Source organism: Aptenodytes patagonicus, chromosome 3 (genome assembly GCF_965638725.1).
Source record: "Aptenodytes patagonicus chromosome 3, bAptPat1.pri.cur, whole genome shotgun sequence".
Classification (NCBI taxonomy): domain Eukaryota; kingdom Metazoa; phylum Chordata; class Aves; order Sphenisciformes; family Spheniscidae; genus Aptenodytes; species Aptenodytes patagonicus.
The window spans coordinates 98,598,069-98,619,643 of record NC_134951.1 but is presented as its reverse complement, the minus strand read 5'-3'; the positions used below and the strand labels follow the sequence as shown (position 1 = coordinate 98,619,643).

General features: G+C 41.4%; 1 protein-coding gene across 2 annotated transcripts in view; it reads left to right on the top strand.

Moving 5' to 3' along the window:
• The window catches only part of LRFN2 (leucine rich repeat and fibronectin type III domain containing 2), a 174,931-nt gene extending 153,730 nt beyond the window's left edge, over positions 1 to 21,201 (top strand). For both annotated transcript variants that reach the window (XM_076334386.1, XM_076334385.1), the window contains one exon: positions 18,763 to 21,201. In XM_076334386.1, the coding sequence (XP_076190501.1) occupies positions 18,763 to 19,681 (919 nt within the window). In that variant the 3' untranslated portion in view covers positions 19,682 to 21,201. The remainder of the gene's footprint in view (positions 1 to 18,762) is intronic.
• Positions 21,202 to 21,575: the final 374 nt, after the last annotated feature.

The window sequence follows — 21,575 nt, the reverse complement described above, 5'->3', positions numbered from 1 at the left end:
TTGTCTATGTCTCTTTTAATAGTGATAATAACACACAGAAGTACCTCACAGTCTCAAGCATGTTTCAAGTGGAAGTGGCTGGATACAAAACAAATGACCTATCTCCGGACACTCCAGAGCTGGTTTTAAATACCTGGGACTACCTTCTTCTTCCTTTTACACATGAAATGTCATAGTCTTCCTTTTTCCATGGTGTGTTTGCATCCCCTTCAATTTCAACCAGTTGTCCTAAGTCTTTTCCCATAAATAAACTCTGGATACTTGTCTTCATGTTCATCATGGCCTTGGGCAGATTGCCTGTGGCCACCTGGGCTTTCTCAAGCCTATCCCTCAACCATTTTATGAGGAGTCATTGATTATTGACCCAGTCATCTTGTCCAATAACAGACCATCCATCACCCATGACATTATTCTTTATATTCCAAATCTCCGCAACCCCTGCCCTCCTCCCCCAAGTATAGAAGCTCTTACCATCCTCTGACTTTTCCAAAAGCAAAAGTCACAACTTAAATAATTCACAACAGCTTTAAATAGGCTGACTTTGTCTCCATCCTGCCTCAAAGTCTGTTGTTTGCTTATTGGTTTGTCTTTATATGCAGATGTGTAAACCACTCTTTATATTTCTCAGGCTGAAGTGAAGACCTATACATTCAAATTGGAAATGAGCTGTGACATTTTAACCTTGTGGTATGAACCAGTAGGAGGAGGGGGAGTCACCAACTCCTCATCCCTTGAGAAATCTTTAAGACCGTGTGTCCAGTAAACCGCTGTGCTGGGGCTCAGTGGAAGAATCCCTGGATAAACTCCTCAGCCTATACTGGACTCTGCTGTCCAGAAGGTCAGACTAGATGATCATGACTACCTGTACTGCTCTTAACATTTGGGAACCAGCCCCCTATAAAGGCAAGAATGTAAAAGCAGTCAAACTGTCAATCAAAGTCTTCTGGTAAAGTCAGCAGGTTCAATAAAACTGAACACCTCTGTGTACACTAATGCTACAATTGTATGCATTAAGATTTCAACAGCCTTAACTTTTGTGAGTGTGAATACTCATTACTTTAACTGGCAGTCATGTCACAGCAGCAGTATGCTGAATGGATCTTCTTAGGCTGTATCAAAAATAGGTATTACATGGCCTCGTCTTCCTTGAGACCTAAGAAAAGCCTTTTTAACTGACATGGTAGAAGACTTTCAGTCAAGCTTTCAGTCAGTGCTTGTCTCCAAGTACCAACCCTCCCCTTACAGTCCTGAAAATAAAGCTGATGGAAACAACAGGTACTGATCATTTCAGAGACTCCTGGTCTAGAACTCTGGTAGGAAAGATCCTACCAGACCTTAAGCAATGTCCACAGGTGCAGAAAGCATATGGTAGGGTCAAAGTCTCTCTCTACCATTGTTTATTCCCTGGGTAAGCTATTAAGCTGTGATCCATTAAGTATTTCCTATCCTGTTCCTCTGGAATCTTTTCAATGCATTTTATCTCAGCAAGATCCAGCTTACAAGAAACATTTGTACTTGTGAATAAACTGAGAAGAGAGTATTATGACACTTTGCACTGAGCTGCAACTGAGAGGGAAAAATAAGAAAATGTATACTTCTTTCTTGCTTGACCGTAGGGATGCTCTTTGCTAGCCAGTCCCTTGGACAGTTGCATCCAAGGATATTTTGAGCACTGCAGACACATCTCTGCCTTTCAGCCTGCCTTCTCTGCTGTTAGTCATTGTGGAAGAGGTTTGGTCTAGATCTGTCTTTTTGGGTGTATTGTTGTCTGGGTTGGTTAGTGGTCACCGGAGTCATTCATCAGTGTCTTCCTCTTTGCTGCTTCTGCTGGTGCTATTGATATGCCTGTGTCAAGGTCTCAAGTACCACAATGCCAGCAGGGCTGCAGTTGAGCGATTGCAGTATCAGGTTTCTCTTAAGAAATAATCACAGACTCAGTCAAATGGAGCAGGTTTGGCCAGGTTTAGTGAGCACAAGCACAGCCTTAAAACACTTCTGCCAATACTCACTGAAGGAACAATTAAGGCATAGTGTGTTGGTGGCTGGGTGAACAGTCTCAGTACCATATGGTTCCCTAGGACCACTGTGCTCAACCCCATGACTCTACTCTGATTTAAACCATGATGAAACCAGCTGATGCATTTTAATTTTTGCTGTATCATCTTTTATGGCCATACTGTCCCATATACTTCCAATTCACCTTTATCTGAGTCATCCTGCATCCATGGTAAACTTTTCTTCCTCCCATCTTTAAAAGTGTGCACTCCTGACACCAGACATCATCAAACTTGCAATTTCTGCTTAGGTAAGGTGTTTGTGTTACAGTTAGGTTTCCTAGTTAGGTCCGCTTTTGTCATGTCTTAGTAAACTTTTGTGTGGGCAACTGCAGTAGCCAGTGCTCTACCAAGCCTTAAATCTATTTTAGCCAATGCACAGAAACATTGGAGGAGACAACTCCACCTGTATAGGATTCTCTTATAGCCAAGAATAGAGCCAGGTGTTCCTTCAACTCAGAGTAGCTGTCTCTTGAATTTTGTAAAGGGTTTCCTTTAGAGATTATTCTAGTTAGATACTTTTGGATATTGGTTAAAGCATTCCGAAGTCCTCAAAGTATTTGCCTAAAACTGTAGTGAATGAAAAAAAGATGTTTATAGGCTCTTCAGAGAGACAGTCCTTGTAATCTGAGAAGATTGCTTTGGGATAAAATATCATGCTAACATCTTCTCTCTCAAACTCAGAGCAGCATAGAAATTTATAACTTCGAAAATCTGTCTTTTCACATGATTACAGGTTACTCTCTTCAGAGTCAAAAAATTGTGGCATAATGTCACCAAATACTCCAGAATTTGAATTTCATTCTTATGGGGAATGAATCTAGACAAATCTAGGATGATGAACACAGAAAGGAGGATAACTTTTGTATATTTGTTTTTGCATCTTATGCAACTAGTCTCTGGCAGTACAGCGGATCCAAGTTTGCTGAGCAATACGTAAAAGGCCAGTTGTAATGGGAGTGGGCTTTTCTCTCTCGAGGAATCGTTAGCATCTTGGATAGCAGTAGACAGAAAAATGCTGAACATGAGCAGTTTGAGAAAGAAAAAGAGATGCTATCTCCTAAATCCTTCATTGGGGAATGTGTGATAAGTGAACCATACAGATACACTCCTACAAGATAACCCTTTTTTTAGGTTGTACCATATGTTCAGGAGCAGCAATCACATTTGTCTTCGTGCTGGAGGGAGGGTGGAGTGATTCATTCCAGACCAAGGTAAAAAAAAAAAAAATCCACAGAGCAGTGGTTCCAGAAATATGTCTATGAATGATCTGGGACACTTCAGAGGATAAAGAGGCCAGTATCTGCAGACAAACCCAGAGTGCACATGAGAAAACAAGACCTAGGTGAAACCTGTGGCAGGCCACCATGTATTTACACTATGGAGTGAGAAATTGCACTGGTGGTTACAAAAACATTTCTGTCTATTCACCTTTTCTATGGCACTGCAAAAAGTTGCCAGCATGGTTATTAAAAAGCAACTAATTTTCTGAAACATAGTTATGAAATTTAGTCATGACAGAATAAATTCTTTTCTACTGCTGATGTGTTAAAACCAATTAAGCATTCTTCAATATTTCATTGAAATTTAATCACTGTGAGTCAGAGTTATACCTTCATTAGGTGCATAGCCACATGAATTTAGGACAAGACTATCTTTGGCTTGTGGCTTATAGTCAGGCTAATGTGGAAGAGAGAAACACACGTATTGTGGGGAACGATTTGGCTCTGTCTGTAGTTTCTGTTGGCTGAGATAAGTTAATTTTAATCTGCCCACGAGGCACATTAGATAGTAACTTCTCCAAGTTATGTAAAAGGCAGCAGCTCATAGAAGTTTTCTGCAGTGCCACAGCTATCTCCACTTCATCACTGAATGTAGCACTTTTCAATCACCAAATAATGATTTGTGGCACTGTCACAGTAGGGCCAGTATTTCCCAAGTCAGGTCTAGGAAAAAGACTCGCTCTGAACGTGGGGGGATAGTACAAATACACACCTGCAAAGCCAACGTGCACATGGCCAGGAAAGGACTACACCCTAAATGTCTCTTCTGAAAGCAATCCTGAATCTTAAAGTGGATAAAAAGCCCTTGAGGTGCTTGGACACAGGATTTTTCTTACCTTTATGATCTACTGGGGAAGGCATAAGGAATGAAACGGGTGTGTTCTGCTTGAGAAATCTCCAGGGACTGTGGAAAAAAAGGCAGCTCCAAAGCAGACTTTAAGGACAAAAGACAGCTCTTGTTAGACCATTCCCATTTTGCTTCTTTTGCTACATCTTTTGGGGGAAATGTGGGCATTCCTCTTACAGGGTACAGGCCACATCGTCCCCTCTTGTTTAGTCAGCGTTGTTGTTCAGCAGGTTTGCAGCTTCATTTCTTCTGCTGGTGACTCCCTCCTTCTGTCATTTTGGTGAGGCAGAAAAATAAGGAAGGAAATTAAACTTTAAAAAAAAAAAAACCCAAACCCTTCTCTCCAAAGCTGGCTGACTTCCCCAGCAAGAAAGTAGGAAAGGCCATCTCATCAGTCAAGATGCTCAAGTCTAGCCCTCATTCTCTCCTCAAGCAAAGAGACAGACACTGTGCCTTGCTGAAGTCCTGCCACAGACTGGTGGTAGTACCTACCTAAATTCCACACATCATGTGGACAGCACTGTCTTGGTGCAACCTAGGAAGGGGACTCAATCATCATTTAGAGAAGGGAACTTGGAGCCCAGCAGCTGTGTAACAAGTGGTGCAGAGACAAGTTTAGGACTCCTTCCAACCCAGCCCACTGCAGAGAAGCCAAAAACAGCAGTTCTGCTAGTGGAGCACAGCTTTGCAGGACTTCATAAGGGAGTAAAGTTCTGGTCTACTTCATCCCCTTGCTCATACACTCTGACCTGCACTCCAATACTTCTGGGGTGATCATTTATTGAGAAAAGAAGGGAAAATGCTTTACTGAGGGCAACAGATTTTGTTCTTTCTTGACTGCAGATGTAAGGAACTCTCCCAGCCCATATAGTGGTTAAAGAGGGACATGCTTAAGTTTCCTCTGAAGGATTACATTGGCTATTAGAAATGTTGAGTTGAATGCCCTTATTGATAATACTCATGATAAATATATGTATGGGAAAACAGAGTCATAGAACTAACATACCCTAGAATGCAGTGCTGGCTGCGCTCTCCAAGAAGCCTGGAATCTTACATTTCTATGTAATGATTTTTTTAGAGTATTTATTTTACCCTCCTTTCTAGGAATGATAGAGCCTGGCTTTTTACTCCTTAGTCTTTTTGGAGGGGTCACACTGAGGTTTTGATGCTGCTTGATGTTACGAATCAATGTTCCGGTCATCTTTTTTGCTCCTAAATATCAATGAACATTTGGCAAATTTCTACTACTGCTCATTTTGACAGGATGAGGACAGCATTCCCTTGTCTGATAGTAGAGGTGACAAATGATTCTGTATTCTCCAAGCAGGCAAAAATTGTGGGTTTAGTATCATTGTGTATTTGATTTGTATTTTATTCCATGGTCTCTTTTTTTAGCTCTCAGGGTCATTTTTGCATGTCCTATTTATTATGCTATCTGGAGTTACAGCAGGAAAGCTCAGATAAGATTTTACAGAGTGAAGAAGAGAGAGTTTTGCAGGCATTACACTTGAAACTCTGCAGAGCAGAGCAATCTGCCAGTCTCTTCCTTCATTACTCACTGCTTTGAACGTTTTTCAAGCAAAGATAAAGAAAAATCCATTCTTTCATTTCACTTTCAGGGTGCTCTTACACGTATGATTCTACAGTATTTATAAAATTTTTCAATGAAATTCTTCGCAAGCTCTTTTCCGTTATCTGTAATGACCTCATATGGATGCCTATAACATGTAGAAGCATTTGTTCTACTGGTGGACAATGAAATAGCCATTACGGCAAAAACCTTCAGGTCTGATGACTAAGAATTAATCATGATAAAGAAATAATAAGTCTAGCAGATCTGGATGTAGCTATATCAACAGACCGATGGCATACCTAGCATTTATTGTAGCTGGTTTTCGTGTGAAAGCTTATTAACTTGCTGGTCAGCTGCTCATTGTCTGAGTTTCTTTGATCCTAAAACCATATTCAGCAAAACTGCATAACTTAAGCTGTAAGTGGGTAAATCTCAGGACCCAGGTAAAACATTAATCAATTGGAGAAGTTGAAACATGAGAACAAATTCTAGTCTCTTCTTAATGTTACACCATCAAACCTAAACAGATCAGTTGTGGTACTCTGAAATTAAAGGGAGACACCAAATTTGAGCAGTCTTATATTTTTAAACTCATTTAATAGGTAACCTTGCTTAAAAGTAGGATTTAATTCCTTTCCAAGTACTTCCAAACCTTCTGTGTACTTTCCATGAATGAGAAATAACATGAAGAGGGCCAAATACATATTTGCAAAGTATATGGCTAGTACCTGGAAGAAGAAAATCCAATAAACACTGCTCATGCTTTCCTCTCTGCAGTGGGTTCACTATTGGGATGCACAGCCTGGGATTCTGCACTTACATTCAGTTTTTGGGTCATGCCATTAGCTTATCAGATGACTCATGTCAGCTTCCTTCAGTTTTCTGGGTCTCATTTGTAACATGTAAGGAACTAGTAGACTACTTTTTAGTACACTTTGTTCATGTACTAGAATTCTGTGACACTTGCCTAAGATCCTTTAGCAGACAAACATTTCTAGGCGATAATATCATGCTACTTTTGGAATCGATCATTGACTTCTTCTTTCCTTCCTCCTGGGGTCATTATAAATTAAAACTTGTTTCCTTACTGGATGGATTTTACTTTCCTTTTCAGTAATGTATTTGTCACTCTTCACACATTATGGTTTCGGTCCAGGCTCAGCTTTGAAAGAAGCAGGGTGTCTCTGGTTGCTGAGAAATGCTTTTATCTAATTTTGGTATCGCAAACTGAAAAGATGTAACTGTGTTCTGGCCTTTTGTAGAGCATTCTGAAATTCAACTTCTCCATGTCTTTCTAACCTATCTAGTCTTCTAGCCTTCCTTTTCCTTTGCTTTATATCCAATACCCAGAAAGTGGCAAAATGTCAAACCTCTGCCTTAGGAAATGCCTTTATTACATATCTATGCAGCTTCCCCCCCCCCCCCCCCCCCGCTTATTTTCCCTCCCTAGAAGACAATGCTTTTGACCATTAGTGATTTTTGCACCCCATGTTCTCATTCTGCAATTGAAAAAAACACTTCTTTCCCCAATGTTATTGCAAAAGTCACCCTGAATCATCCTTGTTCTCTTTATCTTGTGCATTGTTGTGCATGTTTCACAGAGATTTTTGTTGCAAAATATTTTCTCCCTCTTCTAACTCAGAAACTAAAAGCTTGATGATTGATACTAAAAGTTTGTTATTCAAAATTTCCCTTATTGTTTTTCAATAAGTTTTCTTAGTTTACAAAAAGCAAACAAATCTACTGTATCCATTTTAAATAGCAAAAGGTATTTCCAGTGTTTGCTGAGAGGCCAGAGGGCTGGGTCCTCAATCTTACATTTTTTTCTGCTTGCTTTTCAACCTTCTCGTGATGGTAAAAATCCTTCCAAATAAACACCTTTTCATGTTTCTAAATCATGGCTGTGTTCTTCTCTGAATATAGGTATACTTGGTCTGTATCTTTAGTGAGTTGATATTTCTTTAGCTCATTTTAGGAGGATTGGCAAATGCAGTTCTCCCTTCCTCTCCACTGTAAATTAAACTCATTTTTTCATCTTCATAATGAGAGAGACGCTTGAGATTCTGGTAGATAACCATTCCTGATCTCTCAAGACTAACTACAACAAATTCAATCACTGAGGTGGGGGAACACCTACGTGATATGTGATTAAACTTATTAATAATGCATAAATTGTGTCTTAAACTGACGTTGAAACACTTTTTTATACAGACTAATATATCAGTGTATACATAGTTTCTATGGGTAGCGAGATCTCCGATTCACTGGATAAGACTCTTTCTTTTGGTTGGAATAGTTAGAATAGTCCTGTCAGCTGTTAGCTGGCACCACTCTTCTCCCACCAGTGTACAAAGATTTTGTGACAGAAGAGCCTGAAACAACATGCTGGAGTTTGCTTTGACCGGTCAATTACAAAACATGGGTGAACATAACTTCAAGCAGTGCCTGGAGTTTTTGTCATTCCAGCACAACCTTCCAGAGATAAAATTAGCCTGTGTGATAGGACACAGAGTTTCTGCAGGACATATGAGTTGCAACCTAGCATAAGTGCTCTGCGTAGTAAGCATGAATGAAATTGCTAGTAAGTCACTGAAGATCCTCCTCTTCACCTCAGCTCACACGAGCTCTTTCAGAAAAAGGGGATGGGCAGCTGTCAACCACTATAGGATCCCAGTCAGCTCTCTTTGATCCTATCATTATAATTTGCAAAGATTTCACTGCCTAGAAATAAGTGGAAAGCCCCACTTGTAACTCTCAAGAAAGGACAGCATATAGCTGAATCTCACAGCTGTGCTCTGCCAGGAAAACAGCAGAATCCCTTTTGCAAATTAATTTCCTCTGAGCTCCTAAATGTACTCATTATTTCTAATGTTGCTTCTCTACTGGGAACCTCTGTTGGTATGGTAGGATGACTTTTCTGGTGTAACTGTCCAACTCTGCATAAAAGAGTTCAAAATTACTTGAGTCAGAGGGAAAAAGCATAACACCAGCCAAGTGGATGGGCCATTTGTCTATAAAAACCTGGGAAAAGCGTCCCAGGTCCCACACTCTGCTTGATGACTTGAACACACCTTTCGTGGATAACTTTTACCTCTTCCCATCTTTAGAAATGGGGTAGTTGTAACGTGTTGTTGCAACTATCAGTAGAATAACTTACTGTCTTTAAATATTTTTTGATTAATCTCAAATTTACTGTCTGGCTTTTTGAAACATTGCTGTGAATTATGATAGCTTTCTAACTCTACATTAACACGATACAGAGTGAATTTATTAGTATGGCTATGCATTGTTTCCATAAATACTTCAGCTTCACATTTACTAACAGAAATATTGTGTGGGCTTTGAATTACTCTGCTAATGAGCTTACATATGTTTTAGCTGGATTTGAATTAGTGTGAGGATTTTTTTTCTGAGGCAGTTAGTATCTCAGATATATTGAGGTGAAAGGTGTTCTGTGTGTAGCTGAATAGCTTGGGTGTGACTGAATTTACCTTTTGTGCTGTCAAATGTTCCTAGGGTATGTCTGCATTCCCTTTAAAGATAAAATTCAATGATCAGGGCAGTAAGTGCCTGCTGCTGTCATGTCCATGTGAAAGAAATGATAGCATAGATCAGGGAGCTTGAAAGTCTAATTTTGTGTTGCCATACCAACATTAACCAAAAAGAGGTTGCCCCTGTGCAGTAGCTTGCACCTGGACAGTTGAACTGAGCACCTTCATTGATCAGGGCATTACGGGATGGTTCTGGTGGTCTTCATTCATCCAGAAGTGCCTCACCAGTTCTGCCTGCCTGCCTGCGGCTCCCTGTTGTTTGCAAGAATCTGGTTGGGAATAATAGAGAGAGGAGCATTTCCTCTTAGAGCAATGGCTAATGGAGGGGAGCAGAATAGCTTGTACCAAGGTTCCCCTTTCTCAGCCTTGTGCAGTAATGTCCCCTAGAAGCCTACACTTTTTTCTGTCACCTGCTGAATGACTTCAGTGCATTCCCAGGGGACACCGTTCAGCAGCCTCACCAGAAATTTATATTCTCTGAGCTAGCAGTTTAATGTTTGGTTGTTTTTTTTTTCCTTTCCCCTGTAGCACAGGGGATATATTCATTTTCAGTATCTCCCTGGCTCACCATCTTGTGACAGACATATCAATTACTTTTGGCTCCGTCTGCTCTTCCCCACCTCCCACCCCACTTTTCCAAATGATCAGAAAAGACCATAAGCAAATTAGGAAATAATAATGAAACGATATGTACTATGTTTCATTTGATAAGACAGATTCTCTGAAGGGCAGCTGGATGTGTGAGTGATGAGGAGACAAGATTCAGAAAAGCAGGAAGGGATTTGTGTTTAATAATAAATGTTCCATCTGAAGGCAAAATTATGACTGTATGTCATAAACCCCCCAAAACCTAATAAAATAAAAAATGCAGAAAATTATTCATGCTGGGTTGAGTTAATGTTTACTGAACAAGTCTGGCTACCTCCTGGTATTATCTGACATTTCCTTATGTTGACATGACTGACAGAGGAATTAGGCCCTGTTGCTAATACTAACAACTATCTTTTTTCCCAGGACACCAGAAATACAACTGTCATTTTTTTGAGATGCAGGTCACAGTATGTCTCTATCTTTCTCAGATTCTTAGATTAAAAACTCTTGAATCAGGTGCTAAAAGACTGTGAGATCTCACACAGTAATATACTTGGTATTTTGTATTTGTTTTTTGATTCCTGAGGCTTTAGGATGATCTGAAGATATATATTCAAGGGCTTTTTTGGAAATTTGAAGGATCAGAAATTAATCTCCATTGTTAGCTTACTTAATTTTTAATAACATTTTAGATTCTACTTTCATTCCATGACTGCAGAAACTGGGGCTTTCCGGGATAAAAACACAGCAAAAAAATGACAACAGTATACACCATAAAACTTTCAAGGAAATTACAAAAGTTGGCAGCAGAGAAGAATGCCAACTGTGCAGTCCAAATTTGTCAATTACTTGCTCTTGCTCCCAGGCAATACATCACGTGTGACATTTTCACTGCAATTTAGATCCTTTTAGTCTGCCTTTGATCTTTTTTTGCCCTTTTCTCCAGCCTTCTTAATCTCTGTCCACCATCTGAACTCTTTCCACTGCCTTGATTCACTTTACTATCATTCTAATTGTCTTGTTTTTGCTGAAAGGTCTTCACCTATGTTTCATTGCACACAACTATATATTGAGCTGTTTTTGTGATCTTGGTCCCCATTCAGTGGCCACCTGGACTTCCATCATTTTGATGGTAACCACGTGCCTGACAGTGCCCTGCCAATGGCTGCTTTGAACCTATCTTGAATTTCTATCATTTTCTGCTGCTCTGACACTGCCATACAGAACCAATGTTCATTATCCTCTTTTCTTCTTACATTCTCTCTCACATCAACCTTCTCTTCTTACCAACCTGATCTCCTTCTATGACCAGGTGACCCGCCTAGTGGATGAGGGAAAGGCTGTGGATGTGGTCTACCTGGACTTCAGCAAGGCCTTTGACACTGTCTCCCACAGCATTCTCCTAGAGAAGCTGGCGGCTCACGGCTTAGACAGGTGGACTCTGCGCTGGGTCAAAAACTGGCCGGATGGCCGGGCCCAGAGAGTTGTGGTGAATGGAGTTACATCCAGTTGGCGGCCGGTCACGAGCGGTGTTCCCCAGGGCTCAGTTTTGGGGCTGGTCTTGTTTAATATCTTTATCGATGATCTGGATGAGGGGATTGAGTGCACCCTCAGTAAGTTTGCAGACGACACCAAGTTGGGCGGGAGTGTTGATCTGCTCGAGGGTAGGAAGGCTCTGCAGAGGGACCTGGACAGGCTGGATCGATGGGCCCAGGCCAACTGTATGAGGTTCAACAAGGACAAGTGCCGGGTCCTGCACTTTGGCCACAACAACCCCATGCAGCGCTACAGGCTTGGGGAAGAGTGGCTGGAAAGCTGCCTGGCAGAGAAGGACCTGGGGGTGTTGGTCGACAGCCGGCTGAACATGAGCCAGCAGTGTGCCCAGGCGGCCAAGAAGGCCAATGGCATCCTGGCCTGTATCAGAAATCGTGTGGCCAGTAGGAGTAGGGAAGTGATCGTGCCCCTGTACTCGGCACTGGTGAGGCCGCACCTCGAATACTGTGTTCAGTTTTGGGCCCCTCACTACAAGAAGGACGTTGAGGTGCTGGAGCGTGTGCAGAGAAGGGCAACGAGGCTGGTGAGGGGTCTGGAGAACAAGTCTTATGAGGAGCGGCTGAGGGAACTGGGACTGTTCAGCCTGGAGAAAAGGAGGCTGAGGGGAGACCTCATCGCTCTCTACAACTACCTGAAAGGAGGTTGTAGCGAGGTGGGTGTTGGTCTTTTCTCCGAAGTAACAAGCGATAGGACGAGAGGAAATGGCCTCAAGTTGCACCAGGGGAGGTTTAGATTGGATGTAAGGAAAAATTTCTTTACTGAAAGAGTGGTGAAACATTGGAACAGGCTGCCCAGGGAAGTGGTGGAGTCCCCATCCCTGGAGGTATTTAAAAGACGTGTAGATGAGGCGCTTAGGGACATGGTTTAGTGGGCATGGTGGTGTTGGGTTGACGGTTGGACTCGATGATCTTAGAGGTCTTTTCCAACCTCAATGATTCTATGATTCTATGATTCCTTCTTCTTCCTTACCTGGCCTCAATGAAATAACACCTCATTACTATCTCTGTCTGGTAAGAAGCAAGATCTGTGTGCCCTTGAACTACATCCACCAGGCTTTAAAGGATACTTTATGTGGTCCTTCTTCAGGCAATGAACTCTCTCTTCTGATTACCCACTCTTTTTATGTTCTTTTTAGCCAGTCATTCTCCAATATGTCACCATTGATACTTTCCCTCTCCCCTTTCTCTACCATCCTACTTTAATCCCACTGGGACTGAAGGTGGACACTCCACTTGAAAAGTAGAACTCTATCAGACCCTTTTACAATACTTTAAAGGAAGACTAGCTGGAATCATCATTTTTTCAGAATTACCTGTGAAACTGGAATGAAGGAAAAAACCCAAAGATTTTAAAACAGGGGAGAAAATTACTGATGAAATAAATGAACATTTTTGGCTTGAGAATTTCACTGAAAAATGAAAATTGGTCAGATTCCAGCATTAACCTTTTCTGGATCGATTTCTAGTTCTGAGTGCAATCAGGATAGTATTTTGTGCTATGTGAATTCAACTTTGTGTAAGAGGAAGTTTAAGAATAGGAATGTACAGTGAGATTGATGTTTTCACACTAAGGCATTACTATCCAGGAAAGTTAGTGTGCTAACTAACCAGAATATGATTTTACAGAACACTAGTTATTTCACCGTGGCACCCCTCTTCCTCTTCCTTTTCCCCTCTTCATTACAAACTATAGTGCCTAGTGACAGTGTTTAGCACTACTGTTCAGCAGTTGCTTCATAATTAGTGTATAGGCTACCGCTGTGCCAGTAAATTAATGAGGGCCCAGAAATGCTCCCATGCACCAGAACCCCATCATATATACTGCTAATGTCTTGGTACAGTTCCTTGCATGCTTTTTCCAGCATGGTTCAGGAGTTAATATTTCAAGGGCTATTTTTGATACGCAGCTTTCTGAAGTCACTCTAGAAGAAAAGATAATTTACCAGCAGAGACATGGACCATATCTTGTGAAGTGTCTGCCCTGGGACACAGTATGTAGACATAGAATCTTACAGGAAGAGTTTGGGTTGAGCAGCTTAAACACAGAAAATTCACACCCAAGCAATTCGGCTTTTTTTTTTTTTTCCTTAGACACGAGCATTTAATAAATTAGCATGACTTTCCATTTTAAACTCCTAGCATTCACGTCAAAAAGAGAAATCGTATTGCAATATAGATAGTATATAGCCCTGGATAATAATAAAAAAAAATGACCATGAGAAAAACAACATAGTCTATCAAGTCAGTATAAAACTGAGTCTTGGGAGTTGCAAGTGCCTTCCCAAAGGAATTGCCTTGACAGCTCCCTGCAAGTTCTGTGATTAAAGCAGTTTCAGGCTAAAACTAGATGGTATCATACCCTTCTTTCGATGGAGAAAAGGAACAGAATTGCCTAGCCAATTAGCCTAATCTATCTTTTCTCTAATTTGTCTGTTTTGCATAACCACAGTATTAACCAGCAGTTCACTCCTGCTAATCCGCAGTGCTACAAAGAAGAAAAGAACCCATTTGTATATTACAGTGTAATCATAATATCTACTAATTTCCTTCCATACACTACAGGCCTCTTTTGAAAGGAGATTGCTGGCATTATCCCCATTTTATAAATGAGGAGACTTACAGTACAGCAAAATGATTTCTCAGGAACTGAGAGTTACTGATAAAGTAGAGCCTGGTATCAGTGTAACTGATAAAGTAGACAATAAAACTCAGGTCTCCTAAATTCTCAGCACAGTTCACTCTCTGCAAGCTTCAGTGCTCACTTGCATCTGGGACTACGAGTGAAGTTTGCAGCAAACCTTTTTCTCCTGCATTGCTAAGTAATTTATTTTCTAATTTTCTTAATATCACCACACACTGAACTGAGTAATTACAAAATTGTTTGCTTTCCGTATGTTGTGTCTACAAGGACATAACAAGGACTTTTTAGCGGTGGTGGTAGAAAATAAGGTTGACTTCAAAGAAGAGTGTTAGCACTATCCTTCCTTTTTTTAAAAAGGGTCTCATGGTCTCATTTTGGTGCTTTCACAAAATGAGACGTAAATCTCCATGGATTGAAGGGAATGTATTGTTTGAAAAAGTCCTGCAAACTTCCATCTCAGCTTCATAGCTCTTCATCACACATAAACTCTCATAGGAGCCTCTGTCTATTGCTGTTCTATTTCAGATGCTTATGCCATGCCCCAATCCTGGCCATAGATCTCCCCCTCTTCCAATAAGCGATGCTATTGTGCCAAAGGGTGAGAGAAGAGGGCTTTTTTGTAAATTAATAAGGTCAATTGTAAGACCCCTATGCTCATTTTATTCCTTAGAGGCAAGATTTTCAGAGATGTCAGAACCATGTTCTTATATGAATAGTTTTCCTTGGAGTACTTTGATCTTCAGACAGGATTCAGAAACTAGCTTAAGAATCAGGTAACAAAATCCTGGCACCAATGTGGAGGAGATTTGCCTGCTCCTCCTACCCCAAGGAAAATAAGCCAGAGGAGAAAGACAGAAATTACTGTGTCTTATGTGTCTGGACAGTGAAATTCCCATAAAGAGATTTTCAAAATTCTTGTTCTAGCTAGGACTACATTTACACTTACACTGTTAACATATTTGAGTATTCGTTTGCTTTCCCAGTCCTCACTGTTCCTGGCCTCCTTAAACTGTACACATTAAAACCTATCATAACCTACCGTTAGTTTAAAAATAAGCAAGTGTTTTGCTAGTTGATCTCCTCTTGCAGTTAGTCAACTGTTACTCTTTTTTTCCCTAAAGAAAGGTTAGTATCAGATTTAGATCTCTATTCCTCTTCTGTGATAAGAAGCATCTCTGCAAGAGAATGCTACCCTGAAGAGCAGGTGAACGCTATCAGGTTCCTTGCCTCAAGATCCTGCTGCAATTAAGTATGTTTGCTATCTGAGGGCTAACAAGTGAGCAGTAGGATCTTCCGAGTTTCAAAAGCTAGCAACTTTCAAAAGCTGTTTTTGTTCTCCAGTGAACCAGGCTATAGATTCTTGCTACCTGGAACCAACTTTCTGTGTTTAGCTGATGAGTTGACTGAACAAAGCCTTGCAGGATCTCTGCCTAGACACAGTTTTAATGACCCCTTTTAGTTTTGTGGCAGCTCCTACCTATCGAGTCCCAATGGCAGGGCACGGCGGTCCATGATTAATGGTGCTAGATGTACAGAGCAGCCATGAAGAGACTCCCCCTGTTAAGCAGCAAAGCAAAGATTGAAGTGGCATCTTGCAGCTACCTGTGTTGGGGACAATCAAAGAATCATCAATATCCCAGAGTGAAAATGTGTCTGCATCGATTTTAGGTGTGGGGAACGTTAAGAGATGTCATCCATCATAGCTGACTGGCAGTATGTTTGGGGAGGGTGGGCTAAAGCATGGACAAATGCCAAAATACTCTTAAAATTTGGCAACTTCATGAAAACAAGATCGTCTTCCCTGCAAGCTAGAAAACTGAGTCTGAGGTTAATTACTTAACTCCTAGTACTCTTGAACTTGGTGCTATTCCTATGCTCAGCTGTTCTTTTACAATAATATTAATTTGAATATTTTACAATAACATTTGAAGTTTATCTATGGAAACATCTAAAGTTCTTCATTTTAGATGTTTATGGAGAGTTGATTGCTTTTTCCACAATTGGGATTGCAACTGTGATCTTTCATAAAGCTATTATTAGTCCAGATATTATCACAGCTGTAGCTTCCAGGACTGATTGAGTTTAGAAATGACTCAGTTTCTTTTAAGGGCTAAGATAAGCTTTTATGGCATGTTTCAATACAGTTAACCTGGCCAAACTTTAGGACTGGTTGTGGCCTCACTGCTGGACATTTAAAAATGGACTGGCTTTACATTTCGTGCCAGTATCACTACCTGCCAGTGCTTGAAATATTCCAGACAGTTACATTTCCTTGGAAGCTTGTGTGTAATCGTATTTGAAGAAAACAAGCTGTAAATGATTGAAGTTACCAGTGTTCACTCTATATAAATTAGTATAGTGTGTTAGGCTGAAAGACTGTATTTCTATATGTGTAAGATATGTGCAAAGCTATATACTACATAAACCCAGTTGTTTGCTGTTCACTTGGGGAGAATATAGAGGTCTCTCCATGTTTCATCAGTGCAAAGCAAAAGGAACCACTCTAACAGATGGTGCTATAGCTCTGTATTTTGAGAGTTATGACCCGAGTCCAAGATCCAGTTTATAGGGCTGACTATTCTCTCTGCTAACAGTGCTACTTGTTTGTAATGAGGTTTCACAGTGAAATAATTTCTGAAGGACTTACGCACTGCAGAATTTTTTAAGCATGTGGCTGGGAGTGATGGTGGAAAGTGGAGTATAGCACTAGGTGATACGGAAGGAGATATGAAGCAATTGGTGAAACTGTTCAAGAGTTTGAAGATCATACGTTTGAAGATCAATAGTATTCTGTTATTCCTTATATCATCCTTGGTGTGTGCGTATGAAATTCCTTGAACAATTCAACGGAGTGCAGGCATTGCCCCAGGTGCTGTGGCCAGTGGTGTGTTGTTCTCAGAGCCACAGGGAGAGGAGAACAATTAGAAATAACTTGAGACCAACCATTTCGACTATTAGAAACCACTTTAGCAACTGTATCTGGAGTTTCCCAGGAGGGCTGCTTTATGATCTCTCGGCTCATTCTGAACAGCTCATCAATGTCTGTGCAGAACATCTCCATTAGGATGATAAATGTGCCAAAAAATCTCAAATATAACACTGAGTAAACCTGCCAGGTGATGTTTATATTCCAGGTGTCTCTCACTGATATTTCTTTTCCTTACAGAATTTTTTTGTGTGTTGGTTTGCTTTTTAAAAAGGAGCCACATCCTTGCCTGTGGCCAGACTGAAGGTTGTGTAAGTGGTGTGAATGCATAAATGCAAAGATGATCAGAAGCTCGTCTTTGCAGTGCCTTGACGTTGCTGCTTCTCTGTGCAGGCCTGTTCCCTCCCACTGCACAGAAGGGCCTCTGCAGAGCTGCAATTTATGCTAGCTGTGAAGATGATTTGAGGCTAAGAAAGCCTGGCACTCCCACAAGGAGTATGCCTTTTTCCTCTGACCAGGCCTTACCGTCCCAATTACAGTCACACCAGCTTGCTGTGCGGCGTAAGTGCCTGTAGGGCTCCCTTGTTGCTGGTGCTAATGATCTGCAGCTCTAAGTCAGAATGAGCTGGTTTCAATTTCAGCTTTTTTCTCTCACTCAAGCCTGTTACGTGGAAGTAAAAAGAAACACGTATGGGATATCTCTTTGGCTTTATTCTTGGCTACCCACCAGGCACCGAATCTGGCATTCTCCACTCTATTCCACTAACGTGCTGCAATTTTCACCAGTCTGAAGTGGGGATAGACCACGTTCATTCCCATCTGCTAATTTTGAATGCTAGCGATGCTCTAATATTGCATGAGTTCAAATGACTGCTTAAGTTTTGTGGCAGCAAAGAATAATATCCATAAGTGACCGAACTTGGAGCTCAGCTTGGGCCTAGCTATTTGGTTTTTGAAAACGGATTTGTATTTGAGTAGAATTTTTTATTTTAAAGAAGCCTTCTTGTTTCCATCCCTTCAACTTCCTACGTCTCCTCACACTTCCACAGCCCATAATGCCAATACCAGTATTTCTTTTTCACTCACACAGAGGAAGGTGGTTGCAGGGAGAAATTTCTGGCAAAGAAGATGATAGCTGCATTTCTAGGAAATATTTTCCACAGTGGGGAGTAGGAGGATGGGGAAAGTAGATGGGGGAGTGCAGAAAGAGAGAGAAGTGGCTGCCTGCCTTGCATTCTCAGGAAATGAGAAAACTAAATGTAGCCCCTCGTCTTCACAAGGTAAGCAACCTGCTGATGTTTCACAGTAAACCGTGAAGCGATGTGACAACTGCCAGGTTCAGAGTCAGCAAGTGCAAGGGCCATTTGCACACTCAGAAAGAACTGTTCTTTGTAGGCACATATTTTTATTCTGAGTTATTTGTTCGGGTTTGAATATATGTAAGATTAGGACAGATGCAAGTGAGGAGAAAAAAACCCAGACTAGTTTGGTCTGCTTTTTCTTATTCCCTTTATTGCACATTTGAGAGATGGCCCTCTAAACTTGTGTATTACTGAATGCTGGGATGTTGGACCCACAGGAGCTGGGAAGCTTGAATGCTTGTTTAAATTTTACGGCTCTGACTCCTCTCTGCCGGTACCCAACACAGTAAACACCACACTGTTCTTATGTCTGTTCTCTCTTTTTCCTTAGTGTCAAGAGTAACCAATTTTTTTTCTTTTTTTTTTTTCCTTTTTTTTAAAGGATGATTCCAGCTACAAACAAAGCTTTTGTTGTAAACAACCTTGTTTCTGGAACAGGCTATGACCTCTGTGTCCTGGCAATGTGGGATGACACGGCCACAACCCTTACTGCCACCAATATTGTGGGATGCGCCCAGTTCTTCACCAAAGAAGACTACCCTCAGTGCGAGTCGATGCACAGCCAGTTCCTGGGTGGGACCATGATTCTGATCATTGGAGGCATCATTGTGGCAACTCTGTTGGTATTCATTGTAATACTCATGGTCCGCTATAAGGTCTGCAACAATTCCCAGGGGAAGATGTCTAACGTCAGCAATGTCTACTCACAGACAAATGGAGCACAACCAGTTCAAAACGGAGTCTTGCCCCAAGTCAACCCCAAAGTGGTGGTGAGAAATGAACTTATGGAGTTTAACTGTCAGTCTGCACGGAGCAGCATCTCCTCTTCCTCCAGCTCTGCAAATAGCCATGACTGTGATGACTATAGCCTCCAAAGTGAACAGGGCACATTGTCCAGTAAGTGGAGGCCTCCTTCCAGGTCAAAACACAATATTGACCGGTTAATGGGAGCTTTTGCCTCCCTGGAACTGAAACGTCAGAAAAAGGAGGAGATGACAGACTCCAGAACTTCCACGGTGGCCCACCACTTGGACAAAGAGCCACTGCTGGGCCAGCCGGAGTCCAAATTTCGCAGCCTCCTCATGTTGCCTCTGGAGGGCAAAACTAAACGTAGCCATTCTTTTGACATGGGGGACTTCGCCACATCTCAGTGTTGTACCTACCCAAAAAAGATAACAAACATTTGGACAAAGAGGAGCCTCTCGGTGAATGGCATGCTTTTGCAGTACGATGACACTGACCTAACAGGGGCAAAAGGGACTTTCGGGAGCTCAGAGTGGGTAATGGAAAGCACAGTGTAAATATCAGTATCTACCCCCTCCTCTTCTCCCCTCGTGTTATAAAGCGTGGTTTGCTGCAGGGCCATGCATTTGGAAAGAGAGGGGAGGAAACGTTTTCAGTTGTACTGGCCAAAAAGATAGGTAAACAAATAAGTAAAAAAGAGAAAGAGGGTCATGAAATGTGAATAGGCACGTGTGGCACCATTCTTGTCTGGCCCCAACTAAACCATGCGTGAATGTTTCAAGGAATTTGCTAGTTGTATTTAGCATTGCTTTCCAAAAGTTACTCAGACTCTTGGTGAACCATCACACAAGATTAAACAAGGAGGATGAAAAGGGGTTTAACAGCACAAATTTAATTTTACAGGGTTTCTTTTTTTTTTTTTTTTTTTTAAGGGCACCTCTTTCTTTTCTTTTAAACACAGAAATACTTTTCTGTGGGTATAAGACTGGTGCTAGGAAATATCTGGTTGTCATTGCAAGTGACTTTCTCAAAAGTGCAGGCAGGGCATCCACAGGGAGAGATCAGAGCAAATTGTTCAGCATAATCTCATGGTGTTAACTGTGACATCTGGGAAAACAATACTTGTTGTTGAGTGGGCTTTTGGTTTGGATTTAATGATTTCTGTTCTGTTTTGCCTTGTTACTGCTTTTGAGTTGTTTTTTCTCCCACAGCAGAAAGTATGTTTCCATGCATTTTTTTTGTTTTTGTTTTCAGTCTCATCAAATCCCCCAGATGAAAAGGATGATATGTACAAAGGTCAAATTTCTGATGTACTGCATAACCCACCTCCAATACCACCCCTTTATGTCCTAGGAAAAATTAAATCTAGGGGTTAATAAATTTAAAAAAAAATCATCCTCTTTCTTCCATCTTCTTCATAGTCTCTGCTTGTCAATGCTCAAGGCAGATTGCAGCAGCTGTTGATATCTGTAGGGGTGTTGCTATCAAAGATGGGAAAAATAGTAATCAAGATTCCCTATTAAAGAATAAAGAAAGGGAAAACAAAAGTAGCTCCCATGAACTCTCCACATTATGAATACCAATGGCTTCTGGCAAAGGTCACACTGACACTCCGTTCAACTGACAAAGAAAACACAGACTTTCACCCTATTGTGACAAAAGCTCTTCGTCTGTACAGTTGCCATGACACGGCTTGACTGTATAAGTAGCATCACAGGAAATGTAAGTTTTTGTGTATTTCAGAGGACTGGGTATGTTCCCAGTTAGCCACGGAAACCGAGTTAAGTTTGGGTGTCTCAGAGCAGGGGGTCTCCCATGTGTCCCCTCCGTTACAGACAGCCCTTCCCCAGCCCCTGGTGTACTCCTGCGCCCCTGTCTCTCACCCTCACTAAGGTACTTGCTAACTGAATCATAGAAACATAGAATAGTTTGGGTTGGAAGGGACTTCTAAGGGTCATCTAGTCCAACCCCCCTGCCGTGGGCAGGGACATCTTCAACTACATCAGGTTGCTCAGAGCCCCGTCCAGCCTGACCTTGAATGTTTCCAGGGATGGGGCATCCACCACCTCTCTGGGCAACCCCTACCAGTGCTTCACCACCCTCAGCGTAAAAAATTTCTTCCTTCTATCTAGTCTAAATCTACCCCCCTTTAGTTTAAAGCCATTCCCCCTTGTCCTGTCGCAACAGGCCCTGCTAAAAAGTTTGCCGCCATCTTTTTTATAAGCCCCCTTTAAGTACTGATAGGCTGAACTGAGAACAGGAGCTCTTTAGGGCTTGTAAACTGATTCTCAGATTTGTTTTTGGGGAGCATTGCTGTGGTTGTGGAAATGCACATGGCCAACCCAGCTGACTTCATTGTCCTTAACGTCTTTACTGTGATTTCCAGCATTCTGGTGGCTACTGCAACAGTCCTTTCATTCATTTATTTATTTGTTGGCTCCCAATGATCAG